The sequence below is a fragment of the Aythya marila genome (genome assembly GCF_965140915.1).
Source record: "Aythya marila genome assembly, chromosome: 7".
NCBI lineage: Eukaryota > Metazoa > Chordata > Aves > Anseriformes > Anatidae > Aythya > Aythya marila.
The window spans coordinates 29473862-29491099 of NC_139048.1; the positions used below are offsets into that span (position 1 = coordinate 29473862).

At 38.5% G+C, this 17238-nt stretch overlaps 1 protein-coding gene across 3 annotated transcripts; it reads left to right on the forward strand.

Moving 5' to 3' along the window:
• Positions 1 to 17090, forward strand: ATAD1 (ATPase family AAA domain containing 1). Of its 3 annotated transcripts, none has more exons than XM_082764261.1 (10): positions 1 to 100; positions 2008 to 2183; positions 3857 to 3955; positions 4192 to 4312; positions 5966 to 6166; positions 7273 to 7379; positions 10008 to 10097; positions 12708 to 12758; positions 15480 to 15616; positions 16162 to 17090. In XM_082764261.1, exons 2-10 carry the CDS (start codon positions 2022 to 2024, stop codon positions 16280 to 16282), a joined length of 1089 nt encoding a protein of 362 aa, XP_082620387.1. In that variant the 5' UTR covers positions 1 to 100; positions 2008 to 2021; the 3' UTR covers positions 16283 to 17090. The 3 variants fall into 3 exon arrangements, with proteins under 3 accessions (XP_082620387.1, XP_082620388.1, XP_082620386.1); XM_082764262.1 differs by lacking the exon at positions 1 to 100 and adding an exon at positions 242 to 259; XM_082764260.1 differs by lacking the exon at positions 1 to 100 and adding an exon at positions 332 to 476.
• The last annotated feature ends 148 nt before the right edge of the window (positions 17091 to 17238 follow it).

The window sequence follows — 17238 nt, forward strand, 5'->3', positions numbered from 1 at the left end:
CCTCCTCCTCCTCCTCCTCCTCCTCCTCCGCCTCCGCCTGGACGGCCGCCGCCGCGCTGGGAGCCGCGCGTCGCAGACACCGGCCCGGAGGGGCGGGCAGGTGGGTGAGCGAGCGGGTCCGCGGCCGCCTCGGCGACACCCGCCCGGCGGCGGCAAGGTCGCGGCAGCCGGCCCGGCACGGCCCTCCCGCTGCCCTCGGCGCGTCCTCGGCGGGCCCGGGCCCGGGCCCGGTGCCGCGTTCCGGCCGAGAAGCTTCTCGGTGCGAGCACGGGGGGCGCGGGGGAGGAAGGAGGCGTTGTCCCCCGCTGAGGGTGGGGATGTGCCGGTAGCCGTGCGGGGCTGCAGAGAGCTGCCCGACCGCTGCCCTCGCCTTCCCCGTGCCGCAGCCGCCGCTGAGGAGAGGACACGCCGGGAAAGTTGAGGCGAGGGTTTTGAGCGTACCCTTTCCCTTAAAATGGCTGTTCGGCAAGGTTTGGGTGAGAGACGTGGTGTTGGTTGGGCTGTTTGCTGGCCTTATTGGTTGTTTTGGATGTTTTTAGGGGTGTTGGGGCCCAGTTTTCTTGTTCAGTGAATATATAGCCTTTTTGTTTTAATAAATCAAGCTTAATAGAATGTGTTGAATCTACTGGCTTCCATGACTTGCTTAGATGCTAAACAGGCGAATTTTATTTGATTTCCAAGTAGATACGTGCAGAAACGATCTTAATTTTTTTAATTCCTAGAATTTAGGGGGTGAAGGGTGTTAAAAAAAAAAAAAAAAAAAAAAACAACAAAAAAAACCAACTGAATTGTTTTGGTGGTCGCCGCTGGAATATAGCAGTGAGCTTTTGACTGACTTGGGTGAATGTGTCAGGATGCTTCTACTGATTCCAGCATTGGAATTTGTATTTGCAATTTTTTGCAAAGAAAGTCCATGGTATGGCACTGTTGTTGCCATTATTTTAATACAGGGTCAACATAATGTGACTACTAGCCAAGAGCAGGGGAATTCAAGGATATTTGGGTAGTCCAGCCTTCCCCTGGCTGACAGCTCTGTTTGGAGGTTAGCCAAGGAATGGATAAAGCTGCCAAAAGGAATTGCCCTTGCAGCAGGAAAATCAGGCAGTGAATGAGTAGGACTATAGGCATTCTTGTATGGAAACCCACAAATTCAGTGGAAAGTAGATTAAGGGAAGAGGACCCCAATTTTTAAGGCGTTTTTGTATGGTTTAGGAAGAATTTTCCTCTCTGCAGCACACTACTGTAATGTGAAGGTGTTATACTTTCTGGATGGTGCAGCAGCCAGCCTTGTCCCTTGATAACTCTGTGCCACATCCAGCTTTTTCAGTTTTCCAGGGTTATTATTAACACAGAATAATACATTCTGCTAGGTGCAGGCTCCAGCTCTTAACCTCATTATATCTGAATAGAAATTGTCAATCTTCATTGGATGTGACAATTCAGTGCCTTTCCTTAAAGCTTCCTCTTAGGGAAAAAAATAAAACACAACAGTTAGTTTAAGTAATGTATTTATCTTTGTCTCCATGACAAAGGAGGCCAATTTTCTTAGGCCAATATTCTTAGGCCAATAACAGTCAGATAACTTCAGTTTTAATGGGAATGCAAGCTTGACGCTGAAATAAAGTGATCTTTCTTAGCAAAGTATTATGGAGCTGAAAGGAATGCTGATTTCTTAACGGAAGACTGAGATGGAGACCATTTTGTATGTAATCAGTCAAGAAATTAGGCCTCAGATTGCTGTTGTCCTTTGCCCTCTGCTTCCTGGAAGTGGAAGTGAAACCATGTCATCGTTATACTTAGCGCTTCATGTTTTAACCTTACCCAGTTTTATGTATTGGCACTGTGCTGTTGTTCAGGTACTTCATGATAACTACGTGGTAAACTTCATGCTCTCTGTCTGCCTGGAAATATATTTAAACACCATTTTATGAAAACTAAGGTAGACATCTTCTCAGTTTTACTTTTTTTTTTTTCTTTCTCTCTCTCCATTGCTTTTTTTTCATTTAGTGTTAAAAGGCAAAATGGTACATGCTGAAACCTTCTCACGCCCCCTGAGCCGGAATGAAGTGGTCGGATTAATTTTTCGTTTAACGATATTTGGTGCTGTAACGTACTTTACCATTAAATGGATGGTTGATGCCATTGATCCAACCAGAAAGCAAAAAGTAGAAGCTCAGAAACAGGTAGGATTTTATTCGTAAGTACTTTTGTGAAATACTGTTTCATTTATTACTGCTCAGACAGAGAAATCTGCTAACTGTAAACTGGACTGGGAATAACCACTGAAGTAATCAACAAAACCAGATGTGTATTTTATTTTAGTAAATCTCAGGATCCAAGCTATTAGTGTTTTCAGTATTTACATTTTACAACAAGTTTAAGGGTTTAGCTTTTAGTTTTAGAAAAACTGCTGAACTGCAGTTTGATGTTGCCTCTCTAATTATGTGCAAGTGTGTGGTCTCAATACCTCTTCTGCTTCTGACAGCTTTGCTAAGCAGCAGTTGCATTAAATAATGCTCTCAGTTGCTTTTTAAAACCTTGACCAGAAATAACTTAATTACTCGTGACAATGAGGGACACTGCTGTACAAATGCCTTTTTAGGAATGGTTTGCACCTTTTCTCTCCACCCAGCAGCAGTCAAAATGCCTTGCAAATGGGAGAAGAAAAGTGACAAGCCTCATTCCTTATGCTGTACTTGAATGAGATGCTCATGGGAGTTAATGCTCTCAGAGAAGATTTAGGTGCATTTCTGAACCAAACGCCGAAGGTTTCCTTTGGAAAGTATTGAAGCAAATGTCGCTTCAACTTTTTTTGCTTCTGTCTGACACAAATTTCAAAAATCCAAACTGCAGTTTTGAGCAACTTAAGTGTTGTGGGTTTTTTTGTTTGTTTGTTTGTTTTTAATGAAGTCTTCAGTAAAAAAAAAAAGAAAAAGCCTCATTTTAAAAATCAGCTTTCACAATCTGTGCTACTGCCAGCTATTATATAAGGCTGCAATATCCCAAAATCATGTCAGACCTAACCACAAGTTTGAGTGTAAAGAGAAACTGAATTGCGAAAGTGTGTTGACACAATAAATGACTTTTCCTTTTAAATTGGGGGAAAAAAAAAAAAAAAACAACATTGAATACATAGAAAGAATGACTGGCCTCTGTACAGTATCTTTTTTTGTTTCCTTGAAAATACATCATTCTCTGTCAATGATACAGTGGTGTTGGGGACAGAAGGTTGGGTGTTTGCTTTTTACAATGACACAAATGATATTTTCCATTAAAGTGTATGTGTGTTATTTGTAGGGATATGAAGATAATATAAGCATGTGAAGGAACTATAGAGTTCTCTTTAATAACAAGTTTCAGGCAGTTTGTCTGAATCCTATACAAAGTTTCTAAAGAATTAAGGACTCCTTGGCTTTTTTTTTTTTTTTTTTTTTTTTTTTTTTAAGTGTAACATGTCTCTATCAGCTTTGGAAACTCACATATTATGGAAGTGTACTGAGGTTACCTGTGTGCTAGCCCTGTTCTGATCAGCAAAGTCAGTGTGTTAATGTTTGTTTTGGTAGCTTTTCAGGTTATAATAAATGACTTGTAGGTCTGGGGCAGTGGGAGGGTTGGTGTGACACTTACCTGATGGGAACTGAGACGTGATTTAGTTTTGCTCAGGTGACAGCAAGACATTTGGAAATAGCAGAGCTTTCCTCTTCACAAAGATCTAGTTTCTTGTCAAATGTGACTTACTGAGAAGCTTATAGTTCTTATTTCTAACCTTCAGACTCCAAGTAGCAGTTCTTTAAAAATATTTTTGAATTGTTATGTATTTGTTCCTCTGATTTTCTTGGTGTTTTATTTCCCTTAGGCTGAAAAGCTAATGAAGCAAATCGGAGTGAAAAATGTCAAGCTTACTGAATATGAAATGAGTATCGCTGCACATCTTGTAGACCCACTAAGCATGCACGTAAGAAATTGTTTTCCATTTTATTCCTATAAAAGCACTTTGGACATGGAAGATACTATTTTGTTGTTGTTGTTATTTGGATGATATTTGGCATATATACGTATCCATAAAAATACACAGAAAATATTTCTGTAGTTTGAAACTAAGGTAGCATCATGAAGAATAAAGCTTTCTTTCAACTTTCTTTTAATTTCTTATCCCCCTCAATAATTTCTAATACTGTGTTTCCATATCAGGTAACCTGGAATGATATAGCAGGCCTAGATGATGTTATTACAGATTTGAAAGACACTGTCATCTTGCCCATCAAGAAGAAATACTTGTTTGAGAATTCCAGGCTCTTACAACCACCAAAAGGTAGGAAGGAAATGTTATGAATTCATATGCTGGTATTTAAAAAATAATAATAATAAAAAGAGAAAGGTTAGAATTACCTAGAAAAGAAAGAGGAAGTGGGTTGACAGTTATCCAAATTGTAACAATTAGGTCTGAACCTAAGGGTTTTTCCTCTTCTACTGCCATGAATTCAAATTTTAGTGAATGTTTTATCTTAACTACGAAGTGATAATTGATTTTAGTTGCATTTTGATGAATTAATCTATGTAATCTGCATTTTTAATTGCCTAAATTGTGGATTATTTTTATACCTCATTTTGCCTTTTGACCAAGGTGAGCTATAACTCTACTGTACAACTTTGTACACTTATTAATATTTTTATGGTATCATGGAAATGTAAGTTATAAACACGAAAACTTGTTTTAAGCTAATGTTTTACAAAGCTCTCTAGTCTTTAAAATGTTGGTCTTTGTTCTAGTTATGGAAATTCCAGTCATTCAGAGACAGACATACCATTTTCATTTTGGAGATCCATTGATTTTTTTTTTTTGTTGGAGTTGAATTGGACAGTATTGAGGCAGTAAGGAAACTGTTGGGTGACAAATTAAATTTCCAACAGTAAAACGGAAATTGGACCATCTGCACTAGAAAGCTTCTGGCCATATTTGTTGCATGTTACAGAAAACAAAGAATTTAAATCTAAAATGTTGCACACAATAAGAAAGTTTATTTTTAACGTTCTGATCCCTGGAATTTTCTGAAAACAATTAATTACTGTCTGTATTAATTGCATATCTGTAACCGTCTCTTCCTTGTTTTGTGAACAAAAAGATGAAAAACGAAACAGTTCTATAACTAGTTTAGCTTTTTCCAGGCTCCTATCTGTTTAAGTCACAAACTGAAACTGTTTGGAAAATTATTTTAGTGTCATGATCTAATAAGTGAAAGGGAAATTTATTTTGTATTTATTTATATTTTAAAGCATACTTTCCATATAGGACAAGCTCTCCTGTTTTCATAGTCACTTGCATCATATGTTAATAGGAAATCATTTTTTCAGATTAGTTATTCTTGTGGTCATCAATTGCATAAGCAGAAAAAAAAGGTAATTTTTTTTTTTCAGAATTGACCTTTTTTTTTTTACATTGTTTTCTTTACAACTATGTTAGAAAAATATTACTGTGAATTCTTTCAATATGACAAGTTTCTTTCAATATGAAAAGTTTTAAAAATAACATGAGATGTCATGCTTTTATTGTGTGTGATTTGTTTAAAATGTTTGTGGGCTCTATTTTTGTTTAACCCCTTTGTGCTAAACTTTCTCAGCAAAATTGAAATGAACTGTAAATAAGGCTTATCAAATGCTTATAAAAAATGTTTTTAATATTACATTACATTTACAGTCCCTGTAATAAAACAGTCATCTCTCAGACAAGTTTCCTCTAAATTTCACCATATTCATCCACTTTTGGACAGTCTTAGCTTTAATCTTAAAATAAGGCTCTCTGAAATAACTAAAATGTCTGTGTTTGATTTGATGGAGCACTGTATAACTTGATGTCTTGTCTTTTAAAACTTGGACAAAATACAAGCCTGGACCCTCTCATGTCTGTTGTGCCAAAACATGTTTTCTGTACTGCAACCAGAGAACATTAACACTGTGACTTTTTCAGGAGTACTTCTCTATGGCCCTCCTGGTTGTGGCAAAACATTGATCGCCAAGGCTACAGCAAAGGAAGCAGGCTGTCGATTTATTAATCTCCAGCCTTCAACGCTGACTGACAAATGGTATGGAGAGTCTCAAAAACTGGCTGCTGCTGTCTTCTCCCTTGCTATAAAGCTCCAACCATCCATCATTTTTATTGATGAAATAGGTAAAAATCTGTGTTTTTTAAGTAACTGTAGCAGAGTGGCATTAGGCTGTAGGTTTGAGTTGATGGTTATATTGAGCCGTTGTCACCTGTTTCTTAAAAGACTGATAATGGAACAAAGTTTAGTAATAAAAGTAGTATTGAAAAGTAATGGTGACATAGTAGGAAAAACAATGTACTTCGTTTATTTCTCTTTTTTTTTTTTATTTGCTAGTGGAGGAAATTACAAGTAGAACAAGTTGCTGCTTATTTTTGGTTAGGCTAAGATTCGTGTGGAAAGCCTTTCTTTATAAAGGGAAAGCTATCACCAGATACATTTCAACACTGAATAACTTTTTTCCATGAGGGCACATAATGGGAAATAAAATATGGGATTAGAAGAGCTCAGGAATAATAATCTAATTAGACAGGCTACGGAAGTAGGAGGGGAACTTCGGCTAGGAAGGCAGCGAAGTTGCCAGTTGTTCAGTGCATTAGAGCTTGTCACATTAGTATTTAAGTTGCTGTAAGCAGTCTAGTTAAAATTGTTCATTTATTCATATCATTGGCATTTAACAGTGTGTTTTGCAGTTTGCGGAAAGGGAGCATCAAAGAGGCTACTTTCATAGGATGCTTTTTTTCCTTCCTATAGGTATGAAAAATGTGCTTTTCCATAGCTGCTGGAAATTCTTAAGGCAACCTGTAGCAAAGCTAGAGCTCTGCATAGCGAAGTATATAGCCTACTTCATATCAGTCCTGCAATTTGCTGTTCTTGTGTGCTTTGGTGATTTCTAACTTGCCAGACTCTGAATGCTTCCATCTCTGCATAAGAAATTGAGGTGAAAGTTAAGTTTCCATTCAGGAAAATGAAAATTTGGATCACAAGATTTGGGACAGTCCCATGTGATAGTTACATACGTATGTGATATAACTTAAAAGATGTGCTTAAAAATGTGGTAAAATTCCACTATCCTATTCGTTGTAATAAATACTTTCCCTTTCTTGACAGCATTCATTTTAAAAGTACTTGTAAGACAGAGAGTAGAATCAGTCTGCACATAAGAAACCAAACAGCATAGTTTCAGTGGCAGGATTGAAAGTCAGCTGTTTCACTGATTCCTTTAATACAGATTCCTTCTTACGAAGTCGTTCGAGTTCTGACCATGAAGCTACAGCTATGATGAAAGCTCAGTTCATGAGTCTGTGGGATGGACTGGACACTGATTATAACTGCCAGGTAAGTGAAGAGGATGGCAAGAAAAGCAGTGTGATTCTGTTATCTCATCTTTTGTGCGTTGAATCATTTGGGAAGAGTAGCAGATCATGTGTAGTAATTGCTGAAAGAGTTTCTTTACCTATTAGTGATTACCCATGAATTATGGGGATGAGATGGATTAATAGATTGTGTTTCTTCTTGAGAAGACTGTTTCTGTAAGTGTTTTGTTTTAAATTAAGAGCTGTTATTTTCTGAAGTGTCTTAAGTCTCAAAAATATAGCTGTAAAGTTTGAGCTGCCAAAATTGGGAATTTTAAACTGCTTTGAAAAACACCTTGTGAACAATAAAAGACAAAAAAAGAAAAAAAAAAAAAAAAAACTCCCACCCAGGAAACATGACTTGCATGCTGCATAGAAGAGAGCCTGCTCCATGTTTTTGAAGTGTTACCTGGAGCAATCTTTTTCAGGCCTTTAAAAAGGATGGTTATTCTCCAAATACTTAATTTTCAAGTTTTTAAATCTGTTCTGAGTTTTTAATCTGTGAATGAGTTCTGATCCTCTGAACCCCATCATTTTTTTCTTTATAAAAATTATTCTTCTTGCTCTCTCAAGCATATAGTAAAGACTGTTTTTCAGGGGATTTTTCTTTAAATGGTTAGAAGACACTGAATAGATGTGCATAGAAGCTTTAAAGCAGAGTGTTTGCTTACTGCTAGTGGGAGGCTAGTGGTATGAATATTTTAGTGGAAGCTAAGATGATCTTGCAAGCATACATTCCTTCCAATGTTTGAATGTCTCTTGAAATACCTCTTTTCCAATAAGTGACCACTTGGGTTCAGCATGCTGAGCTTGAACAAGTTATTGCTGTCCCTTACATGTATGCCTCTGCATGGTAGGAAGTTGCTGCAGTAAAATGCCGTGCAACAATTGAGTGAAGATGCTGTGGCTGACTGAGGTTTCTGGGGAGTTTTTCAGTGGGAGTGTTTTGTTTCAATACCATGTTTCAGGCTCCTCCCTTGGATGTCATTGCTATTCAGGAAGTGTTCTTTCAGCAGTGGTTTTGACATTTGTGCTGTCTGATTTCTGACAGCCAGCTCACTGGACTCTCGTGTTCATTACAAATGTTTACTTGGGAGATTTGGGTTGCCTGTCTGATTCTCACCAAACAGATTTCCTTTGAATAAGGACTAGATTTGGCTTTTGTTACTGTAACAAAAATTCCAACTGTTATGAGAAAATTGTAAAGTGCTATAATTAGCGTTACTTGTTCCTGTGTTGATTGCACCTGAAGAGTGTGTTAAGCTATGATGGGCTCAACCTGCTGAGGAAGTAGTCTTGAGTCCATATGGAACTTCAGGCACAGTGCCTGGAAAACAGGGTTGCACTGCTCGAGGCTGCACGCAGGGGAGCTCCGTACAGCTGTGTTCACACCTGGGGGAGCTCATGTTTGCAGACCCTGCAGGCACAGACCGTTCTGGGAAGGCTCCTCAGCTCTGTATGAGGGAAAAACACTTAAGGTGCAATACTGGGCACTAGCACAGGCCCTTGGGAAGCACAGCATGGGTACAGCAGTGCCTCTTTGCAAGAGACAGCTTGGGCTCAGGAAGTGCTCAACGTGCGTACATGACCACAGAACTTGCATGCATTACCCTTACTAGACAGCTGTGATTAAGACCGCTGGAGCCCCACCTAAAAATGAGCCTTTTGGCTTTTTCACTGTAGCGATTTGCCACCGTATAAATAAGCCTCTAGGTGGCAGGGTGACTCTGATGCAGAAAACACAAGCTGGTCTGGCCAGGAGCTGTTGGCTGCGGAAGAGTGACCCCAGACAAAGGAGCAGAAGGGTGTCAGGAAGCTGTTTTGATAAGAGATTTATTTCCCTGGCATTTTTCACTTTTGTGACTGAGTATTTACAGTGTACATAACTTAAAATAACAAATGAGAAAACAAGGTTGATGTGAATGGGAAGTAAATTTGTACTTAAACTAACAACTGGAATCCACTCAAATGAGGTAAATAACTCTCCTTGTATTGAACTTGGCTTATACAGGTCTAGTGTACTGCTCTTTCAGTATACCAGTGCATGTAGGTTCTTCTTGATTTCTAATGGTTTTTTTTGTTTGTTTGTTGTTTTGTTTCGTTTGTTTTTACATTTAAAAACAAACAAAAAACAACAACAACAATATTTTAGTGCTTGCAAAAGTTGCCAGCTTGGTCATTCTGGAGAACTGATTGCCCTTCTTTTTTTCAACATAACACAAGAATTAAACATTTTCTCATATCTTACCAAAATGTCTCTTTTCAAGTTCCTTCCAGACCACGAGGAACTAAATAAACATCCCCAGCAGCTGTAAGCAAAAGCTCTGGGTTACTGCTTAGTGTTTGAACTTCTAGATTGAGATCAGAAGGCTTCAGACTCATGTAAAAATGTCCTCTGAGATGGTACTGTGTGGTACCAATGCTTTCTTGAGCTGCATGTTTAAATCCAGTTACTGAAATCAGTACCAAGAAGCCTTATGTAACTTCTTTAAATGCTGATGTTCTTGATAAAGTGTGGAAGAGTCACATGTTTGATTTTGAAACTGTAACATGGTGATGTTTTTAAAATCAGGCTTCAGGCTAACTAGTCATCTTCTGTTGATGTATGCAGGTAATAGTGATGGGAGCTACCAACCGTCCTCAGGATCTTGACTCTGCTATCATGAGAAGAATGCCAACCCGGTTTCACATCAACCAACCTGTAAGTCATGTTATCTTTGCTTAAGCAGTGGGTCTGGTATCAGAGCAACAGGCAGGTATTTTATCAGCCACAAAATGGCTTTATCAGCACAAAATTCCATCTGGGATTTTTTTTTTTCCCCAGAGAAATAAAGATGGGGTATTATGTTGATCAGTTTTTAGTCTCATGGAAGTACACAGAACTTTGCTTTTCGAGGTGGGGTTTCCCATAGAAACTTGATTCCTTGATTCTTTTATCTGAAATAACTTTAAGTGTCCTGAGCACTTCCAACCCATTTTTCTGTCTACAAAAGTCAAGCGGCTTAGATGCCGCACTCTGAAACAGACATCAGTCCATCTTCCCTTGCTGAGAGATAAATAAGTATGAAATAAACTATTCTTGTAAGTTTTTGTGTAGCTAAAGGAAGTCCTTGGCATAGGACTAGGGTGTGTCCTTTGTCAGCACACAGCAGTTAGTACTCAATACTCTCTCTGGGTGCTAGCAGTACTATGTAGTTTTCCAGTGCAGCTTTGCTATTGAAGTTTTGTCTTTCAGAATGCACCAGATGTCTCCATTAGCTGTCTTCTTTGTAGTGCAAGGAAACCCAGGTAGCTGAATTCCATGAGGGAGTATTGGGCAGATACAGGAAGGGTACAAACCAAAAGGTGCATTGTCTGCTTAAGGAGCAATTCTGGAGAAGCATCTTAGAAAATAGCATATTAAACAGAGAACTTTAACATTTGTGGCACTGAGATGAAGGGCAGCTCACTTCATGGGCTGCGTGGCTATTTTAGTGCTTTGCAGTTCCCCTTCCCCACCAGTACAAGCTACTTGCCTCCAAGGTAGAGTGACAGCCAGGTCGGAGGGCGCCAAGAAACAGGTACATTTTGACTACTGTTTATAATTTCTGCGTATGAGATGCTTAGTTTTCAAGAAGAAGAGAAGCAAGCAGGAAATCTGCATACCAAAAGCTCCATTCTGCTTAAGCCTTTCCACAGCTGGATATAGCAAGCAATCTGGAAAACTCTTTTTATTCCCCTTACAATTTATGACAAATGGGCAGTAAGGCAGGCCTGTATCACTTATGCCAGCTGTCACAATCTTACCCTTACTATTTTTTGCTATTGCCATCATTTTCAAGGTATTGGAGTAGCCTTTGAACACGTAATGATACCACAAGACATTTTTGTATCAATACTGGAAAAAGATGGATTGTGGTTGTCAGTATACCCTTCTGGCTACAGAAATACCCTTAATTATTATTTTTTTGCAGAAACCTAGAGACTGTACTGAAGGATTTAAACTCTTATTGATTGTGCAAGAGAGTAGTCATGTTCCCAGACCTGTCTTGTTTGCACAGGCTTTCACTCCTTGTGGGTGGATACTTCTTGAAACAAAGCATTTGTAGCACACTAACTACCTTTATTGTGATGTCTGTTCATAGGGTTTCAGACACCTTACTCATCTTCAGCTTTTCCTTGAATTAGTAAGAGGCATGGATGTGCATTTTAGTATTTTGCCACATCTTTTTATCAAGAATCATTAGAAGGATGAATTTTCTGCAGGTAACTGTGCCTCAGAATATTACCTTGGAGGCCGGTTTCCTCTCCGAGGTCTAGAATTAAAGTCGGAAGCGTCGTTTAGGGCACAGGTATGGAACTTTCCTTACCCTGCTACAACCAGCTCATGCACTTACTGCTCACCTCTTGTTCTTGTCTGTGGTACTTTGTGATATGGCCAAGATTGGTTACAACTCTTTTATCAAGGACCAAGATAATTTATGTGCTGTGGATTGACAGTGTGCACAGGTAGTATTATTATGGAGTACCTAACACCTTATAGATAATATGTTGCAGTTTAACCAGGTTTGGGATGAAAATGCCCCAAATTGCCCATAAAGAATTATCTGCAAGGCAGAGGGAAATAGAAGAAATATTTTTGAGATGGAATGTCATCTGGTCAGATGCAGACTGTCTATGGAATTAGTTTATTGATTTTGTTTGTGTTTTAACAATGAAAGTGAATTTTGGACAAGTTTGTTTTTAGGAGATGCAAGAAAGTTTATTCGCTGCCTTTTGTTTTTGCTTGTTAGTAAGGCTATGCTTAGCCATTTCTTTCAAGATCATTATGGTATGTGATTTATATTGCTTAAACTTCCCAAGCATGATCTGTAGAATTAAATTTATTATTGTGTTTTTGCTTTTTTAAGTATAGGAGTTTATCCTCTTGATCTGATTTAGCAAAGTATGTATTGAAAGCATCCTCTAGATCTAGAGAGTCTGCCCTTTGTTAAAGATTATGGGAAATCCTCAGAGACAGATGCTTTTATTTAAGGCAAAATCAGACTAAATATATCACTGCGTTTTCTCTTTCCCTATAGTTACTGTAAATGTATATGCTCAAATGTTTAATTGTACGTGCTCCCAGAGTGAGAGTACCCTAGATCTGTTTTTGCCTCGTGGTGTGCCTAATTACTGTCACGTAGGTTTACTTAGTTGTATCGTGTCTCCCATTTGAAGGAATGGTTTTTGTCACGGAAATTTAACTGAAAGCACACTCGGAACAAATTTGGTATTGATCCTACTTATGTTTATTTTTGTTCTCTGGTAAGTTTTGTCTCTTTTGTTTAAGGCTCTGAAACAACGAGAAGCAATCTTGAAGCTAATTTTGAAAAATGAAAATGTAAGTAGACTTCTTTTAATGGTTAATTTGCTGAATTACTGTTCTCATGAGTGCAGGCTCTGGAGTTGTTTTATAATTGGCTGTTCTGTAGTAAGGTATAGATGACCTACGAGAGTATTTCTGATTATAACTTAAGAATCTTCTGTGGTTTAGGCGTGGTGTAAGATTAAAGCAATAGAGTTGTCTACTGGTTTAAGTATGAGCTTCATTCAGAGCAGTAGTCTCGGATTTCTTGGTGAATCACCATCTCTGAGGAAAATTATGTAATTTCTCTGTCTCCATTTTCTTGTCATATAACAAGATAATATATTCATCTCCCTGAAGGTGAATCATGTTCGAAAATTGCTTCGATCAATAAAAGGAATATCATGAAGTATTCACCCAGGAAGATACTGAATTTCTTGAGCTGTAGTCTGTTTGCTCTAATTAAGAAAGGAGGAGTTACTTTTTTTTTTTTTTTTTTTTTGAAGTGCTGCTTTTTCCACTTTGAGCCATGGCTCATACTTTCTTTAGAGGAAAACTACTATGGATGTTTTAACAAATAATATATGGTGTTCATATCACCATGTGGGTTACAAAATGAGGAGAACAGTAGCTGTGAGTGCATCGGAAGTGTCTGCTGGCAGGATACAGGACCTGTACTATCAGAGGTTCCTGCCACTGAAGTCTTACAGAATGTAGTCTGCAGCACTAATTCTCATTAGGTTAATTTTGAAAGGTGTCTGTTGATTGAGGTCTATCCTAATAGATACCATTCATTAGTAAATACCATTCATTAGTAAAAACAAGTGGTTGTTTTTTTTTTTTTTTTTTTTCAGAGGTTTAAAAATCATACCTCATCATTGTGAATGGCAGATACTGAGGATTTTTTTTTTTCAAGTGGTCATTTTGGATTGTTTATATAGCATTGGAATATTTGCTTCTTGCAAAATACTATACACATATGAAAACAGAACACATGCTGAATGCCAAAGAAGTTGTGGAGGAAAAGATGACGTATTTGCAGAAAGCTTCAAACAAATTAAAACTGCTATTGGAAATTGTGGTTCCAAATCGTTACTTGTTTTCAAGAGTTGTTAGGAAAGGTGTGCGAAATAACAGACCTTTATGTGGGTTCCTGAAATAACTGCAGCCAGCCATTGCATGTGAGTAAAGTGTGTTGTTCCGTTGCTTTGTCAATGAAACACCTTGGCCTTATGGCCATGAAGAGAAACCTAAATCATCTTCTGAACATGGGCTTGAAATAATGTAAAGTGTACCAGTCATCTGGCAGTGAATCACAGCTACACAAGTAACAGTTGCTGGGGCTGCATGGAATCAGACTTCAGTGGTTATCCCATAGGAAGGGGAATTAGGTCTCTCAAGCCCAGTTTATTTCCAGCCAGGGTAGCAAACTTCCTGGAAGCCCTTGAAAAAAGGGCTTGAAAAAAAACAGTGGGCATGGTGGGTGTAGTCATGCCCACTGTTTTTTCTGCCTGTCTTGAAGTCTTGTTTCTTCTCCATGAGTTGAAGGGAAATCCTTGTTAATGCCTGCCACACAATGTGCAGGTTTTCTGGTTGTTCTTAACCAGGTACACTGCTGCATCCCTTTCTTGATGGCTGTCAGCCCCAGGCTGGGCAGCTCTGTAGCTGACCATTGATGGCTTCTCAGTGTTTGTGTGCAGGATGATGCTTTAGAGCAAAGCACTGAGACAGCCAAGCTGTAGTGATTGTAGGAGGCACCTTGGTGTAAACCAGCTGCTGCTTCTGCCTTCATTTCCACATTTGGGGAGGCAGATGGCTGGCTCCAGACACAAACCTGAGTTGTAAGTCAGGGAGCAGGGACTTCAGTATGAGCTCGGGGTTGAGCAAGTAGGACAGAATCACTGTGATCTTTGTCCTTCAAGAAAAGCGGGAGGGATGGTGGGGTTTGGAAGAGCGCTTAGTGGGTGTCAGCACATTCTTGCATTATCCCGCAGAGCCCACAGGTTGGACTGGTAACGGGAAAATAACAATAGTTATGCCTGGGGCTTTGCCTTTATCACCAGTTAGCCAATTGCATGGAAGAGTTTCCCTCTTAGAAGTTGCGCCTTAATTTCAGCCTTTTGGTTAGACTGTGTTGGCTTTAACTTCTTGAAAAGGAAATGTGGGGCACTGAAAAATATGCTGGAAGGAGCTTGTGTAAACTGGATAAATAAGTAAAAGGTCCTGACTGTAACAAGTTCAGTCCAATGCAGTGCATGGAATTAGATGTGTTATTTTGCCTCAAGGTTCCATATTTCATGGTTGTATAAAACAGGAGCAGTTGTTCAGTAACACACACAGACACACACACAAAAAAAAAAAGCAGAGCTGTTGTAGGAAACTTGTGTGAGCATTTGGGAAACTGGGTCATTATCCCTGTCATCCTGTTTTGTCATCTAACAGGCTTCCAAAGCTGCGCGGGAACTTCATCAGTAATAGAATATACCAATGTGATGGTTTGCTTTCAATTACCTGTTCACTTTTATACGTTAGGGTTTTATTAGATGAAACATTAGTTTCATTTAATGATATGAACTACTTGGAGGATTCAAGGCATAACTTAATCAAATAAATTTCTTTTTAGTTCCCAAAAAGCAAGATTGGGGAAGAAAACCCTTAGGACAAGTAAAAATACTTAGAGGTGATTATATCTTGTGCTTGTAGAACGAAGTATATGACTTTGGAGTTTTCAAGCTGTTACCTTTTGATTTTGGACAGGTGGACAGGCATGTAGATCTCCTGGAAGTTGCTAAAGAGACTGATGGCTTCTCAGGAAGTGATCTGAAAGAAATGTGCCGGGATGCAGCACTCCTCTGTGTCAGGGAATACGTTAATTCTGCATGTGAAGAAGACAAGTATGTGCCTTTCTTCTCTAATACAATAGCTGAATAGCAATTGTGAAGACTTCTAGTGCTACACGCTGTTCAAATATTAGAATTTGTTTCCTAATTTGAATTGCAAATTTAGAGGGTTTTTTTAAACCTTGCAATGATTCACAGAAAGCACGAGGTACTCTCTTGACAAACTGCCACTGTACAACAGAAAGATCAACAAATAAGTTACCTTTATTCGCTTTGACTATGAAAATAAGACTATTTGTTCCAAGGGGTTAAGCTTGAGGTTGCATGAACCAACAAGAATTAATATCATTGCATTATATTACCAGCCTTAAATGATGATAACACTCTTGCATGCATGTTAACTTTACTTGCTGTGATCTTTCTTTGATTATCTCCCATACTTGCAGGTAGACTATATGCACAGATAGAAGCATGTTTCCAGTGTCATGTTGGATCTGTGTCAAATTACTATTTTCAAGAACTAAAGTTGTCATTGTAGGAATAGATGTCACACATCACCTAAACCGTTGTTTTGCTTTTTTTCTTTCATTCTTCTGAAGCCATGATGAAGACGAAATCCGGCCTGTGCAGCAGCAGGATCTCCATAGAGCGATAGAGAAGATGAGAAAATCAAAGGATGCCACACTTCAGAATGTTTTCATGCATGTTAGTTTAGATTAAGACTAAAGAGTGCGTTTGCAGTTTCTGATGTGATTTAGTTTATATTCTGTAATCAACAAAAAACAATGTAAGGGGGTGGGAGTGGGGTTGTTCCCTGAAAAAGGGAGTTCTCTTTCTGGAATTGTTTTTATACAACAAATTCTAAGTTATTGCAATGTTGTCATGCACAACTGAAAACGTAATAATAGATCATGAAGTGGAACAATTATAGCTCAGACCAAGAGCAGCTGCCTGTGTCTTGTCCCATAATCGATACACTGTGTAGCTTTAAAGCAGGTTCTGATATGGTGCATGGGTTCACTGGGTTACCTGTGTGGAGGGAAGATGATTTGTTACCAGTAGGTGTATATACGTATGAGTGTGTGTGTATGTATTAAATGTATATATCCACACATTTTTTTATATGTAGACATAACCTGTAGATAACGAGTATGGAAAATCTTTTCTACTTCCTGAGTCGAACCAAATCAGAAGATGTATAGATTAAAAATTCATCGATGCTCAATTCACATTTACTTCTTCCTTGTAGCAGCAAATAATGAAGGTAGAAATTTTGCTTCTAGGCAAAATTTGAAATGTTACTATTTTTTTCTCACGTTACCACTTGAAATCTGGTGCCATTTACTAAAGATGGTAAACTACTGTACAGATAGATGTTTGAATACTTGTAATTTGGTATGATCCTGCTTTTTGAGGCATTTTAATGCTCTTTTTATTTTTTTATTTTTCCCTCTGATGTGAGTAGAGTAGAATCTTCTTAACTGGTCTCTCATTAAGTCCCACATATTATAAACTTTATGAAATTGTGCTTTTTGGTTTGTTATTCATTGTAATGAGGGTTTGCTGCTATTTAATTTTCTCTGGAAGACCCACTGCTGCACGGTGGCATTGTACCATGAAGATTTGTACACATACTTTGACTAGGGAGAGGGGAGATGTTTTCTGATGTTTTGCTC

Bases quoted from the DNA above. Each gene is read 5' to 3' on its own strand.
- ATAD1 (XM_082764260.1), top strand. From the start codon at position 455: ATGGCTGTTCGGCAAGGTTTGG. The intron at 3,956-4,191 runs GTAAGAAATTGT...TTTCCATATCAG, and splicing joins TAGACCCACTAAGCATGCAC to GTAACCTGGAATGATATAGC. The intron at 4,313-5,965 runs GTAGGAAGGAAA...TGACTTTTTCAG, and splicing joins GCTCTTACAACCACCAAAAG to GAGTACTTCTCTATGGCCCT.